This window comes from Rutilus rutilus, assembly GCF_951802725.1.
Source record: "Rutilus rutilus genome assembly, chromosome: 24".
Classification (NCBI taxonomy): domain Eukaryota; kingdom Metazoa; phylum Chordata; class Actinopteri; order Cypriniformes; family Leuciscidae; genus Rutilus; species Rutilus rutilus.
This window is the reverse complement of record NC_140228.1, coordinates 990,847-1,005,857: the sequence shown is the minus strand read 5'-3', so window position 1 is coordinate 1,005,857 and position 15,011 is coordinate 990,847. Positions and strand designations below refer to the sequence as shown.

At 40.4% G+C, this 15,011-nt stretch overlaps 1 protein-coding gene across 1 annotated transcript in view; it reads right to left on the bottom strand.

Annotated features, from left to right (window-relative positions):
- Window positions 1-8,469: 8,469 nt before the first annotated feature.
- LOC311284168 (uncharacterized protein) overlaps window positions 8,470-15,011 on the bottom strand; it is a 28,112-nt gene continuing 21,570 nt past the window's right edge. The window contains exons 5-8 of the mRNA XM_084399048.1: window positions 10,046-10,200; window positions 9,407-9,870; window positions 9,067-9,272; window positions 8,470-8,938 (exon numbers count right to left, since the gene is read on the bottom strand). Coding sequence (XP_084255174.1) covers window positions 8,729-8,938; window positions 9,067-9,272; window positions 9,407-9,870; window positions 10,046-10,200 — 1,035 coding nt within the window. The 3' untranslated portion in view covers window positions 8,470-8,728. The remainder of the gene's footprint in view (window positions 8,939-9,066; window positions 9,273-9,406; window positions 9,871-10,045; window positions 10,201-15,011) is intronic.

Below are 15,011 nucleotides of genomic sequence, written 5' to 3'. Positions count from 1 at the left end.
AAGCTGCGCTTAGATCAAGCAGCACTAGAACAACATCATCTCCTTTGTCTAAGGCCAAAAAGATGTCACTTAATACTTACAATAGCGCCGACTCTGTGCTGTGGGCAGTTTTAAACCCTGATTGGAACATTTCTCCTATTACATTTTTATGTAGAAATGGTAGTAGTTGCTGCAGCACAACTTTTTGTAAAATTTTAGAAACGAAAGAAGTCTGAGAAATTGGCCCCAGGCATTCTTCCTCAGGAAGTTGTGCACACAGAGTGCAGCCAGTGTAACTGTTGTTACTTTCTCAGGCTCCAGTGCAATGTTGGAAAGAAAGACACGGAGTCTATCGGCTAAAATTCCAAACGTGTTTTCTACTGTACGCCTTGATAGCCTGTAGTTAAATATTCGCCCATGGTCCAGATTTCGGAAGGGTTATGGCTTCATCAGATCGATTCGGAGAGGGAAAGCTTCATCACCAACAAATGCATAGGGTGAAGATATGTTGCTCCCTGGTAGTGGCTCTGGGGGTGGGACATTTAGCAGATGTCTGTCCATGGCAGCTCGGAGGTCTGACTGGCCAAGTATTCCTCCATCTGACACTCTTCCTTGTACGCCAACATTGGCATAAATAAATTTGTAATCTGCGTCGACTACTGCCATGAGTACAACTGAAAATCTAGACTTGTAGTTGTGATATGTACTTCCAGAGTTTGCAGGTGGTTGGATATAGATGTGCTTTCCATCTATAGCTCCTAAGCAATTAGGAAACTGCCATTTGGTTTCAAATCCCATAGCCACCTCTCTCCACTCTGCCTCTGTTGTAGGAGTCTGAAAAAAATAAACACCATATATAATTAATACATGTAATGTTCTCTCATGTTCGATCCGGTACTGGAAGCTAAGATCTAAACGTCTCTCCTGTGGAAGGAAGCATGTATAAGGTTTATAATGTAGCATGTATAAGGTTTATAATGTACCATGGCCTGGATTTACAGACACAGCAAGATTAAGCACAAATTAGGCATTAAATGAGATGGAGCATTTAAGTAGCTTTTATAAACTTTCCTTAAAAACATTATCTTTATCTTAAAAAATGTCACTGACATATTTTAAGGTAAGTCAGTGCAAATTACTTTTAGTTTAAACAGCTCAAACTTGCATTCTAGTCTGGGACTACGGGACTAGATTAAATTGTGTCAGTGAAACCAGGGTCATATAATTTTTTTAAATGTACTTTTTACCAGTAGCAAGGAATCGTAGGGTAAGTGACAGCCTCATTCTTGCACTGATTGCTCTTCTCAGTTTTGTGTCCCTTCTTTGGATAAATGGTGTAACTTTGCCAAGCAAGCAGCTGAAATCCTCCACATCCATCCTAAGCAGATCACGAAAACCCTTCCTGTCACTGTCCTTCAGTGTAAAAAACAAGAACAAAAAAAATATCAGGCTTTTTTTTCAGGGTGTTAGCACATAGCAATTTTTAACTTATAAAACCTTCACACATAATGCAAAACTTCAAAACAATAAAAAAAGAATATGCTATGGAAATGGTATTGCCATTTTTATAATTGAGAGTAAGTCTATAGAGCATGGCATGGTGTTATGAATCGATCAAAGGCATTAAACTGTTTTTTATTTTATTGTTAAAGGCTCAATTACCCATGTGACTGCATAACAATAAATGGTTACTTCTGAACATTAGAAGTATTTAATTAAATTGGTGAACAATTAATTGTTGTAACAGTCTGTTTTTTAAATATTTTACCGTTGTGGCAAGCTAGCAACATTTATATTACTTTTACTACTGGCTAAAAGTACAAATATAGGCCTAACGTTATATAAAAAAAATATATTTTACCTCAAGTTCTCTTTGAAGGATTGACAGTCCATACTGTCCTCTTCGTGCAATCCAGGAATGTGTCCATTGTCGGGTTTTCTTTCCTTTTTTTTTTCTTTTTCTGAACACAAGACAGCCAATACGAAAATCGCCGCTTCATCCATTGTTTGTTTACGTTCGTTTCCGGAAGTCAGGCGCTACTAGTTTCGCCTTCACGCACTTCTTCAAAGACGGCACGTGATGACTGGTCTGGAAGAAACGTGTAGTCTGACATGGTTCTTGTCCACGACACCACAAGATTTTAGGATTCAAAATCGTGTAATCTGACACAGTGACTATCGCATAAGACAAAAAAATCGTGTAATCTGAACCAGGCATTACTTTGTGCCCTGCTCTCTCCTATTATTTATTTATTTCCAGTTAAGGGAGAGACTCTCATACTATAGCCAATTTAGCTCAGATTAATCTCTAGCTAAAAGGAGGGGGACATTCTAAGGCTAGCCAAAGGCCAAAGGCTAGATTAGATCCAAGGGAGGGATGTTGACCTGAAAGTTGCTCCATTTTAAGAGAAAGTCCCTGCTGTATCGAATGTGCGTTGGGTTGGGCAACTCATTCAGAGTTTCCACCAGGTGGAACGCCGTCCACAATAAAATCAAAGCGGTCCACTCCATGCTATTTGTTTTTATGTTGGCTACTGTTCTCTGCTTTTCAACAAATCATTTGCACACACATTTCTGTCATTTTTCTATCTGAAGCTTTGCCTGCATGCAACATTGACTCGCAACGTGTGCAATATCTCACAACCTCCCGAGTGTCCGAACTCGCACCGTGTACGCCCACCCTTACAGATTTATTTTCAAGTGGACAAACACAAGGGGCAACAGGTAAATACAGATAGGCCTAGTAATGATTAGCATTAGCAATGCTGCAACGTAATTATTCTGCTAATACCGTTGTAGCGTTGTCAACCTATTCACAAGCAAAATATAATATTTTATTAAAACATTTTTGTATCACCCAATACATGGCGAGTCATAGACTTTGCAAATATTATGCAATTTAATATTGATAACAAAACTCAAGCTTGTATGCAGTAAAATGACCTCTTAAAGGTGCATAGCACAAGTCTCTGAGTTTTTGCAGAACTATGCCCCCTCTGGCGACAAGCGAAACTGCAACCAGAGGTGTGAACGCTGCATGACGTCACGCCCAGTCTCAAATTCCGTCCTGAATCCCTCTTATTTATTTTACTGTACAGGATTATAGAGGCAATCGCAGTGATCAGAGAAGGGCTCATTCAGCCCATCAGGCAATTGTTTAAGCATGTATGGGTTAGAAAAACGGGTATTTTAACATGAAATGTTGCGCAATGCACCTTTAATTATTATTAATTATTACATGGCTTGGCTGAATTCCAATGTAGAATGCGGTCTGTTATTTCTTGATAACAGACCGTTGCCATGCAAAACAGCGCGTTGCTATGGACGCGGAACAGACTATTTTCTTTGGCGGAAGCAACAATAAACTCCTTTTTAAATCAATAATTTGTCAAATGAATTATTTATTTTGTAGGTAGCCATGTAATAAGCGGGATAATGTATAGAGAGGCTGTCACTATACATTATCCCTTAAGTAGCTTCTGAGCAGCAGATAAGCCAGCCCCCCGCTGAAAATGAGGAGGCCATGACTAGGGACAGGTAACGTTAGAGAGGATACCAGAGTAAACAATATGAATTAAAGTTAGTTAACCCTCAGGTTGTGTTCAAAACCCTATAACACCTTTTGTGTTCCAGGTCAAAAAAGACAGGCCTAGATTCAGTCTTTATGTCAACTTGTTTTCTTTCTGGTTTTATATTTCTTTTTGCATCTGATTAACCATAGGCCTCATTTTTCTGTGAGTAGGTATCACGTTTTCTGATTACAAAAGCATTATTTGTGAATATTTTCGAATACAAATAAAACTGTAAACATTAGTTCAATATGCCTGTTTGTGGAAGAGTGGGATATATTTCAAATGCTTTCTTTCATTCTTTCATTCTTTCTTTCTTTTTTCTGCTTTTGTTAATTTATCAACCTATCCTTGTGGAATATTTTTTAACTTCTTAGGGTCAACAAGTTTGTTGAATTGAATGAGGAAACACTGACACCTAGTGAAAACACTCACTGACTTACTAACAGTTTCGTCACATCTGTACTTTTGTCCTTCATAAAGTAATAACATTAACAATCATAATAACTGTAATTTTAATTACACACACCTCTGATTAAATTATCATGTATTTTGTGTACAGTCTTGATAGTTAAACACTTGGCCTTGAGCAGAGGTAATTCTGAGTTAAATGTTGATTTGAAAAAAATGTATCAACTTATAGGTGTTGTGGAAAAATGTAGTATTTCTAATATGCATTTGTTTTAAACCATTGTTAATCTCATTGAATCATGTATTTCTGTGAGTATCTTAGCAGCTGACGGAGGACAGGAAGGAACAGACGCAATAAAACGGATAGGCGTTTACAACAGGGAGATTGTAAGACCTGGGCTCGAGAAATGGTTCAGTCAGGAGAATACAGGGGTCGTTCAGTATTAAAGTGAAGCCCCATGCCCTCTCAGGAGGGGAACAGGAGATTATTTAAGTCATAAATGGAAGCCTTTTGGCTTCTCGGGGACAAAGAACAATTTGACCTGCCCAGGGGGGTAGAAGCCAGTCGAAACCGGTTAAAGGTCCCATTCCATGGATTATTTTTGTTATTTTATCATGTTTCCAGGGGTGCCCTTATAATGTTAGTATGTTTTTAGATCAAAAATTGTTATAATTTAGAAATAAAAGGCATATTTCCTAGCCTGATTTCATTCCCTGGTTTGAACACTCTGTTTGAAGGGGCGTGTCTGCTGAGAGACTTCAGTGTAAACGCCCTCTGCTGTGATTGGCTGCTGAGAGACTTCAATGTAAACGCCCTCTGCTGTGATTGGCTGACATGCTTGCATATGAAGTATCTGCATTACATGTGGAACTATCTGGAAAACTTTTACTATTACAGCTATTATACATTTTTACTATTACAGCTATCGGGATTAACGAATCGTGAGAAGTTTTTTAAGTATTTAGATCTATTTCAATCACATAAAAGATTGCAGTGATGACTGATGAGCATTGAGCAGATGACAGTATGTTGATCGCGTGAAAAAAGATCTTATCATGGCAAAGCAGTTTCTGCACTCTCACTAATGATTTCACCAATGCAAACATGAGGTATATAAATACAGTAAGAGCTTCGTTGTGCAGTGTAACAGCGTCATTGATTTCATAACGAGTTTTGGCAAGTGTCCAGATAAACTCGCACTGTGTGATTGACAGCTTGGACGTTTGGAAAGTGATTGTTCTTTGATCGCTTTCTGTATTTTAATCACAGTTTAAGTAAGATTATTTTCATCCTACTAAGAGAAACGATGTGAAGTTGATCGCTACTTCCATAGTAAATCACTACTTACTGCTTGCTGGAATATAGTTGAAATAGTCCCCTTCGTCAGTATGAAACGCTGAGAGAAGTCTGCTTGATATTATCCCAGGTTAGAAAAACAGTCCGTGGTGAAATGGACAGAGCAAACTAACAACTTCGAATTAAACTTTTGCGGTATCCGATTATAGATAAACATCAACCGTCTGTTGACATTTCGCCATCAATACGCCTGTGTTCCTGTGGGCGGAGGTCACAGACAGTATATAAACGGCGGAGGTTAGTCTAAACACGGTTCTGGTGATGTCATTAATGAAGGAAGTAGAGGGGTGTAGTTCAATCGAGCCGTTTTTTGTAGTCGACTTCTGTTAAATAAAATATCTCGCTTGGCATTGAACTTTGAGCTTTATAATTTTACAGATATTATTTATACTCTAACAACTACATTACACACTAACTAAAGTTTGAAACATGGGATCACATAGAACGGGACCTTTAAGATATGGGGATATCAGTAAGGAAAGTTACAGAAACTGGGGAGGAGGAGTATAGTGTCAGAGAAGACACTATAAAATGTCTGTTTTTGTTGAGTCTGTTAGGTTCTGTCTTCCTGATACCGGGTAGCTGCGGTAACTGTGAACAGAATTCTTAACTTTTTCCCTTTATACAATTTGTCTCTGAAAGTTTTCTTATGCCTTTTGATGCTGTTTGATTAACCTTTGAAAATTGCCATTGCATAGGCCAATTTACATCTGTGTACTAACCCTATATATATATATATATATATATATATACACAGTACAGGTCAAAAGTTTGGAAACATTACGTGTTTTTATATTTTTCAAAGAAGTCTCTAATGCTTATCAAGGCTGCGTTTATTTGATCAAAAATACAGAAAAAAAAAACAGTAATATTGTGAAATATTATTACAACTTAAAATACTACCCATACACAAAAGAAATATATTTTCAGAGTATATTTTGGAATATATGCAAATATTTGAAATTGGCCCAATAAATATATTTCACACTTAACATCATATATTTTTGTTATATTTCAGAATATATTTCAATGTATTTGGAATATATGCAACATATATTTTTGACACTTTTGGGGACCCATACAGAAAAAAATACATTGAAATATATTCCGAAATATAACAAAAATATATGATGTTAAGTGTGAAATATATTTATTGGGCCAATTTCAAATATTTGCATATATTCCAAATATACTCTGAAAATATATTTCAAATATATTTCTTTTGTGTATGGGAAGTTTTCTATTTGAATATACTTTAAAAAATATAAGAACCTCAGGAACTCCAAGGCACTCGAAGTAAGTAGAAAAAAAGTTTAAAAGCCTTTATTTCATTCATGGCTTAAACATTAAAATTGGTGACAGATCCACCTACGTGTTGCGGCTTTACATGCCTTCGTCAGGGTGTGTGTAACCAACAGCATCTCAGGTTCATTTTTAACAGCAGTTAATTAGGCCTAATCAAATTACAAGCGATCCCGTTGAAATTGAGAAAAAGTGGGTCCGAATACCTACGTACTATAGGAAATGGCATTCTTCGTGTCACCGGTCTGGATCTTCGCTCTACGTTGTGTTGACAATTAAAAGAGACCGGACAACAGGAATTCCGCAGACCACTTTTTATTCTGGGTGAATAAAAAAGGAACATTTATGAAAAAGAGGCCTTTCTTCACAGTTTCGCCATTGGCCTGTCAGTCAAAACAGATCATTTTAGCCACAGATCTTGGTTAAACACTTCAAACGAATACATACTTCATGTTCCATAACCCTTCAATAAGATTAACTTCATTTTTAACATAAAAATAGATATTAAATGACAAGAAACTAACTCATCTATCTTAAAATTTTTAGAGAGAGCTCGAGCAAACCTCACCTTTGCCCAGCCGCGCTTACCAATGTTAGTTTTTTGTGACAGCGCCACCTACCGAGTCGGAGAACCGCAGTCCCAGGAAAGCATTTCCAGGACCCTAGTTTTGGAGGACCGAAAAATGTGCCACCAAAGCAGTATTTCCACCCAGTTTTAACCATAGATATCATATTAATAAAGGCTAGATGTCTTACGGCGGAGTCACTTCCGGCATCACCGGCGGCCATCTTACTACAGGGCTCTGTGAATTAAGGTGAGTGATCAGCACGCACACAAATCCTCTTATCTCGCTGATATCTTGACGGATTTACAAACGCTTTGGTTTCATACAAACGTTATTAACGTGGCTATAATTCTTTCATATGGACGTCCATTGTTATAATTATTCATATGTATGCAGTGTAATAGCTACATCTCTGATGTTAATAACAAACCAAACCGTTTGAAAATCGGTAGAAAATTGAGCAAGTTATGGTTATTTAAAAGTGCATGCACCATGTTACGAGTGAGCGAGCTCCCTGTGGCAAGATGGCTGCCGTGTGCGGACGTCGACCTCCATTGGCCAGCAGCGCGGACGAGACATCTAGCCTTTATTATATGATATCTATGGTTTTAACATCATTAAAGTTTTAGAGGGTTTTTTTTATTAAGTTTTATTACACTCAAATGCTACTTTCTTTATTGCAATCAAACCTGGTTCATAGGAATGTTAAACAATTATTGGGTCTAAGTAGCATATTATAATAACTCAAGTAAAATAAACAAGGAATCATGTTATAGTCTTTTCAGTCACTAGATCGACCACATTTTTAAGTACAGAGGGAAGACAAGGATGATGAGAATTGGGTTGTAGCTCGTTGTCTAGGTTACTGTGAATGTAAATAGGTGCTGTTTGTGTTTTAATAACGTTTAGCTCAAGAATAGGGAAGTTCGAATAGCCTATGTGAATATTGCCAACTTCACTAAACTCATTGAGTTAAGCACTGACCACATTTCTTTATGTTTGAGTCCAAGTTCAAACACTATGAAACGATCCGTTAACGTACGGAGCTCTGAAACACTGCCAGCGGGACATTAAACAGGAAGTGTCTGTCAGAGCTCAAAACGGGTTTTGCATGGGAACGCAAATAACTTTGCAAAGAAACGCAGAGTTTCTCGGGGGAACGCAAACGTTTCTCGAGGGAACGCAAGATTTGGAAAAAAAAATTCCCCCAAATACATTCAGATACATTTTGGTATAGTTTTTTTTTCACTAGGTATGTAAGATTTTTTAAAACAAAAGTCAATAGTAATGTTATCAAACTTTATTAGTAGGAGCATTCGTCCATTTTTATCCATTCAACAAGAGTCTTTTAGCAAGAGCTCATAAGAGATGATACATACAGAGAGGAGTATATAAAGAGTGTTTTAGGCATTAAGTAGAAAGGATTACAGAACTCTAGTTTACAAGTACAGAGTTTATAAAGGCTAATCATCATCATACCAGGTTACCAGCATCATGAGGCAGAAAACTCAAAGAGGACGGTGAGTGTGTCAGCGCTCTGTAGATCATTCAGTAATGGCAGGTGTAGCAGAGGATGACACACTTTGTGGTGCGTCTATTTTCTCCAGTTTGACCTTTACACGTTTGTACTCTATTTGCCACTGCTCCTTGGAGAGAGAGGAAGGACTGACCTCCAGAAACCTGTAGGCATCTTTGTTCTGGAGCTGAAAGATGACAGATGCTTTTTTACAGTCTGCAGCAAAACTGCTCCAAGCCTGTGGAATTAAAACATATCAATCATCCCTCAGGTACAAATAAAGATAATAATAATAATAATAATAAGAAGAAGAAGAAGAATATCTTCCTGGAAATGTTCTTGTAATCATGTAAACATTAATTTTACCTCTGTGGCTTTTTTGATTGAATCAATAAATTCATCTTTTAGGATAAGGTCTTCGATAAGATCTTCTCCAGCAAAGGTCTTCTGTTCCAGGGAGACCAGCAACACACGAACTTTCACCCAGAAGTTTAGGAGCTCACCCAGAATGTCATGAATTTTTGTCAAGCTTTTCTGAACTTCAGGTAGATAGATGGGGTCGGGTATGGACTCTGCAGAGGGGAAATAAAGGTTTCAACAAGCCACACGTTCGCTCCTTGTCTTAAACTAGACTTGAATCTTGGCATAGTCTAAAGCATGACTTGTCATATAAGAATACTTAAAACATGAAAGAAAACAGACTCACTCCTGTCAGTACTGGCTCTGTCAACCTTCATCTGCCAATCAATGATCTGGAGTTGGATCTGCCACTGCTTCTGTTTCAGAGCGGTCTTATCAGCGATGAGGATATTCAGTTGAGCTGCAAGAGCCTTCAAATGTGCAACATGTTCAGGATCATGTGCTGCATCATAAATGCTTTTAACAATTGGCCCGATGCATGGAACGACTGCAGCGAAGATGCCGAGGCATCTACTTTTTTGAGTTATGGATTTGGCAAATTCTTGAATCTCGTGGTTTTTGCTGTTTAGCTTTTTCTCAGTTTCATGAAGCTCTGCTGTGGTTTCCTGGAGTTCAGATTTCATATAATTCAGGGCTTTTTCAGTCTGCTTCAACTCTTGGTCTTGTTCTGTAATCTTTTTATCTGTATCTTCTTTTTCCTGGTAAACATTACTGGCGGCCGATACTACATCTTCAACGTGTGAAACAAACCTATACAATGATGAAGAAATGTTGCTGTGAAATTAGCATTTTATAACAATGGGCTGTGTAACTAGCTTAAAAGTTTATCTTAAAATATGTTCATACTTTTGCCTGATTGTAGCAGTTGCATGTAGAAGAATAATTCAATTGTTCAAGGTATTTTTCATGAGGAAAATATTCTTACCTATCCACTATCTTTTCCACATTAGTGATGATGTCTGTGATCCAGGCTCGTGCATTTCCTAAGGATTTGACTGCCAAAATCGGCTTATTTTTCTCCACAGCTGTCATCAACATGGGAAACAGCGACTTAACCAGGTTTTCACTGGTCAAAATACACTAGAATTAAGAGACAAGTATCTTAGACCTTAAAAACCGACAGTCACACTGATGTGGCAAAACCTTCAGAACTCTTATTGCCTGTTGTCAGGGTGTGGTGCAGGCAGAAGGCGGCGAAGAGGCACAGAGCTCCAGTTGGCTTTATGAACAGCTTCCACTACTTCCTGAACATCAGCCAGCTCCTTTGTTTCCTGTCTGCCATTATTGGACAAACTGATTAATCCAGGTGTGTCTGATTATTGTTGGTGTGATTACTGAGGTCAGGCACACCTGGATTAATCAGTTTCTCCAATAATAGCAGACAGGAAACAAAGGAGCTGGCTGAAGTTCAGGAAGTAGTGCAGCTGTGCATAAAGCCAATTCAAACGTTTTACTACAATAATACAATTCTTAACAGAGGCAAGCAGGAACACACACTCTAAATACAACTTACAAAGGACAATGAACAAGGCAAAACACAGGGCTTAAATACATGGGGAAACAGATCAGGGAAATGAGACACAGCTAACAAGACTAACGAGGTAGCAGGTGAGACAGATGAACTAATAATGACACATGATATGATGACAGGTAGACAAATCCAAACTAAACAGAACACAACTGTGACATTACTCCCCCCTCCCGGTAGGCGCGTCCTCGTGCCGTAGAAGACCAACTGTGGGCGGAGGGAGGGGACTTAGGAGAAGGACGAAGAGCAGGTGAAGACATACAGAAGACAGGGGGGACCAGGGTGGTGCAGACGGCCAGGGCGGAGTCGACGGAGGGAGGAGCCATGGTGGAGGCAGGGCTGATGACTCCAGGAGGGCCGACTGACGGGAGCGGAGCAGGTGGGACAGGAGACTAGGGTGGAACCGAAGAGCCGACGCACCAGGGTGACACTGAGGTCCCGGCAGGACACGGCGAAGCTGGCGGCTCTGGCGACTGAAGCGCAGACGGGGACCCCGAAGGACGCGGTGCCGCCGAAGCGGCCGAAGCCGAAGCGGCCGAAGCGACCGAAGACCCAGGTGGAGCTGGAGGGAGTGAGGAGCTCAACTGAGCCTGAGGGACGAAGTGACGAGGCGAAGCCAGGGGGGTAGTCCCAGTGCGAGGGCGGGTCGATGAGGGACCAAGGCAGAGCCGGTGGATTGAGGATCCATGGTGGAGCTGAGGGCGGTTGGAGCCAAGGCTGCGTCAATGGCTCGACGGGCTGAGGTGGAGTCCAGGTAGCGGAGGTGGGAGGTGGAGACCGGGGATCCTCCGACCCTGATGGAGCTGGTGACAGGCAGACCAATGGCGACTCCAGGGCTCCGGGCTGGACGGGACCAGCGGTGAAGAAGTCTCTGGGCTGGACGGGACCAGCGGTGAAGAAGTCTCTGGGCTGGACGGGACCAGCGGTGAAGAAGGCTCAGCGGGCATGACGTTTACAGTCTCTGGCTCAACGGGCATTACATTTAAAGTCTCTGGTTCAGCGGGCATTACATGTACAGTCTCTGGCTCGGTGGGCATTACGTAATGCTCAGGCTCGGCAGGACTGACGTGAAATGCAGGCTTGGCAGGACTGACGTGTGCGGGCTCGGCGGGCAAGACGTGAAGATCAGGCTGGTCAGGCAGGATGTGAAGATTCCCTGGCTCTGGCTGTGCTCTGGATCGGGGCACGACGCTCTCCAGACACCGGATGACAGTTAGAGCTTAGATTCTCTGCCCGAGCCCGAGCCCGAGCCCGGACTCGACCCGACCCGACCCGCGGGCCGGGCCGGGCCGGGCCGATATTGCCCGCCACTGTCCTCGGGCCGGGTCGGGTCGGGCCCTTGATAAAGCACGTCACGTGTCATGCGCAGCGTCTCGTCCACTCGCAGTCTCGCACGCGTGACGCAACACACCTGCTGTGCGTGCTGTAGCCTACTATTCTGTAGCTTAAGTGCTTGAAGAAGCAAAGAAAAAAATTAAAACAGGAGAATTAACTTTGAGCAAGTTTGGAGGAAAATCGGAGGTATGGAAAGTGGAAACATTTTAAACTAGTCGTGGGGAGTGACAACATATGTGTTGTTGGCTTTGTTCTCGTGCAGTAAATGCGGCACGCTGCTCGCCCATGACAGCAAAAAAAAAAAAACGGGGACTTCGACGATGAACAGACACATGAAGTGTGTCTTGCCTTGACAGAAATTTTGATAGTCAGCCTCAGCCCTCGATGTCCTCTTTTTGTTACTTTTCCGATCCATTCAATTATTTCTGAATAAACAAACAACGCAATTTACATGCTTCTTCCTTGTCGCATTATTCATTAAGATAATAATTAATAAATGCACGCACAGTTATGAATGTGATAAATGTTACAGATATGTTTTACTATGCACAAACAAATGCCTTTCAATATGTGCAAAATTCAGAGTTAAATGAATGTGCTGCAATTTGTTCAAAAAGAGAGTCTGTAGTAGCCTACGTGTTTTAGCCATTGAATAAGCACATTTAGTTTCAAGTTTGTTAAGTTTTGTTTTGAAGAAAGCTTTTCTTTAAAGTGAATTTCGTTTAGTATAAATTGTATTTTAATTGTAATAATTTTTTTTACAATTACAATTGCCTAGATTTAATAAAAAGCATTTTACCAGACATCACGACATGGAGTCGCGGGCGCGCCACGGTCACTTACACCATTTGAAACTCGCGCTGTCACCGAATTTAAAAATGCACATCTTGCTTGTTGCTCACAAATATTATGTTGAAATAACAATATGTTGAAGTAACATTATAAATAATAATTATTCTTTAAGAATATTTGATTGAATGCTGAATGTTGTGCTTGTCCAATTTAATAAAATTTAAACTTTAATTGTGATAATTAAAATAATCGAATATTTAATATTGAGTGGCCAATTTTTGCTCATTTATTAATAGTATTTATATAATATATATAACTGCGCAGCTCCCCCCTGTAGCCTAAATGATCTAGCGCAGCAGCACCTGCATTAAAAAAATTATATCGCCGCCCCTGGTTATAACGGCCCACATATTAAAAATGGTCGGGTTTAAATCGGGCTCGGGCTCATAATTACAGTGAACGTGTCGGGCCGGGCCGGGCTCGGACACAACGGGCTCGGGTAGGATCGGGCTTGATTTGTTGGGCACGATCTAAGCTCTAATGACAGTCTCCCTCCAGTCCAGTCCGGTGGTGTCTGGGAGGTCGATGTTAGGGGTGTGAAAATGTATAATTTCTACGATGCATCGCGATGCAGACGAGGACAATTCAGTATGGGTTCAGTAATAGACCATAACCGATTATAATGTACTGACACTTTTCTGACGTCATGCTTTGTCCCGGTAGCATACAATGGCAGAGGGAGGCGAGACGCGAGTGCGAGAAAATAAAAATGCTCCAACTACTTTAAAAGCCTACATCTGGGCACATTTTGGCTTTTATAAACAACCTGGTAAGCACGACCCGCAGAAGACGTGCTGTGTGTGCTCATTTCACTTGATAAACCACATTAGCCGCTTTCACCCCGAGATGTTAAAGCCGCCTTTCCACTGCGCACGACATTCGCATTCGATTGTCGCATTTCGCCCCCTGGTGTCAGTCGCACGGAACTTTGAAATTGGTCGTGAAGCAACCGTTATTACCCTCGGCTATTCACAATGGTAAAATGAATGATGTTAATGAATGTAATGCATGCATGAATATATCCACACAAAACGAATGACCCTCAATACATCTAATATAAAAAACAGTCGATTTTATAGAGCTAATCAATATAAATATTGATTTAATAATGATACAAATATTTTTTCAGCCATAATTATTAATAACCGTCATTTTGCAGGAATAGCGTTTACATTAAAGTATTAAAATATTGGTAATTCTAGCTTCGCGCTCATAGTTTTGATTATAATACATCACATCCGGTCGACCGGTCGCATACGGTCTAGCCGCAGAAGTTCAGATATTTCAACGCATCCGAAGCTCAAATCGGATCCGAATTTTCCGCATACGCATATGATCGGAACTCCCCGCAGCTCCCGTACGACTCTCCATTGGAAATGAATGACTTCCGGTCCGACGGCTGTCGTTTGTCGTTTGCAGTGGAAAGGCGGCTTAATGGCTGCTGCTAGAGAGGCGCGGATGAGCTCCAACGCCGAATACGCAGCCAAAAATAAATCATCCACCCGCCCCAATAATTTTCTCTGATTTATGTATCTGCACCTGATGGTCAAATTACAAATATTCTGTGTTGTTACGCGTGATAATAAATGGATGATCGTCACCTTCAACATCGGATTCGGCAACGGTAGATGCGTGCATCTTTAATGGTAACATAATACACTGATTAATGAGCGCTGCTTTTAAATGAACATTTCTTTAAAACAAAATTTATTTGACAGATTTTCCTTTTCTTAAAGGTGCAGTGTGTAATTTTTAGCGGCATCTAGTGGTGAGGTTTGCGGATTGCAAACAGTCTGTCACTCACAGCCTATCCCTCAAATTGCAAACTCGAATGAGAGGCTACGGTGGCCGACGTAGGATCGGAAGATGTCGTCATCTGAGTCAGCAGAGAGTAGCAAGTCAAGCAATGAGGTTTCTTTATATTATATTTTATACTAAATTATATTTACTTAATTATTCAGTAAAACTACGTTATTGCGATTGTTATTTTTACTTGTTTATCATTGTGTTAGTCTTTTATTCACTGACTTTACCATAGCCTGTTTCCATGCAAGTTGGTATAAGATAAGAGCTATGGTTAAGAGCAGCTAGGTAAGAGGAAATAGCTAATGTTACGATGTCCGAGGCTTCATTCAGACAGCATGTTTTTCTCCACGTTTGCAGAGTCAGGGGCAAC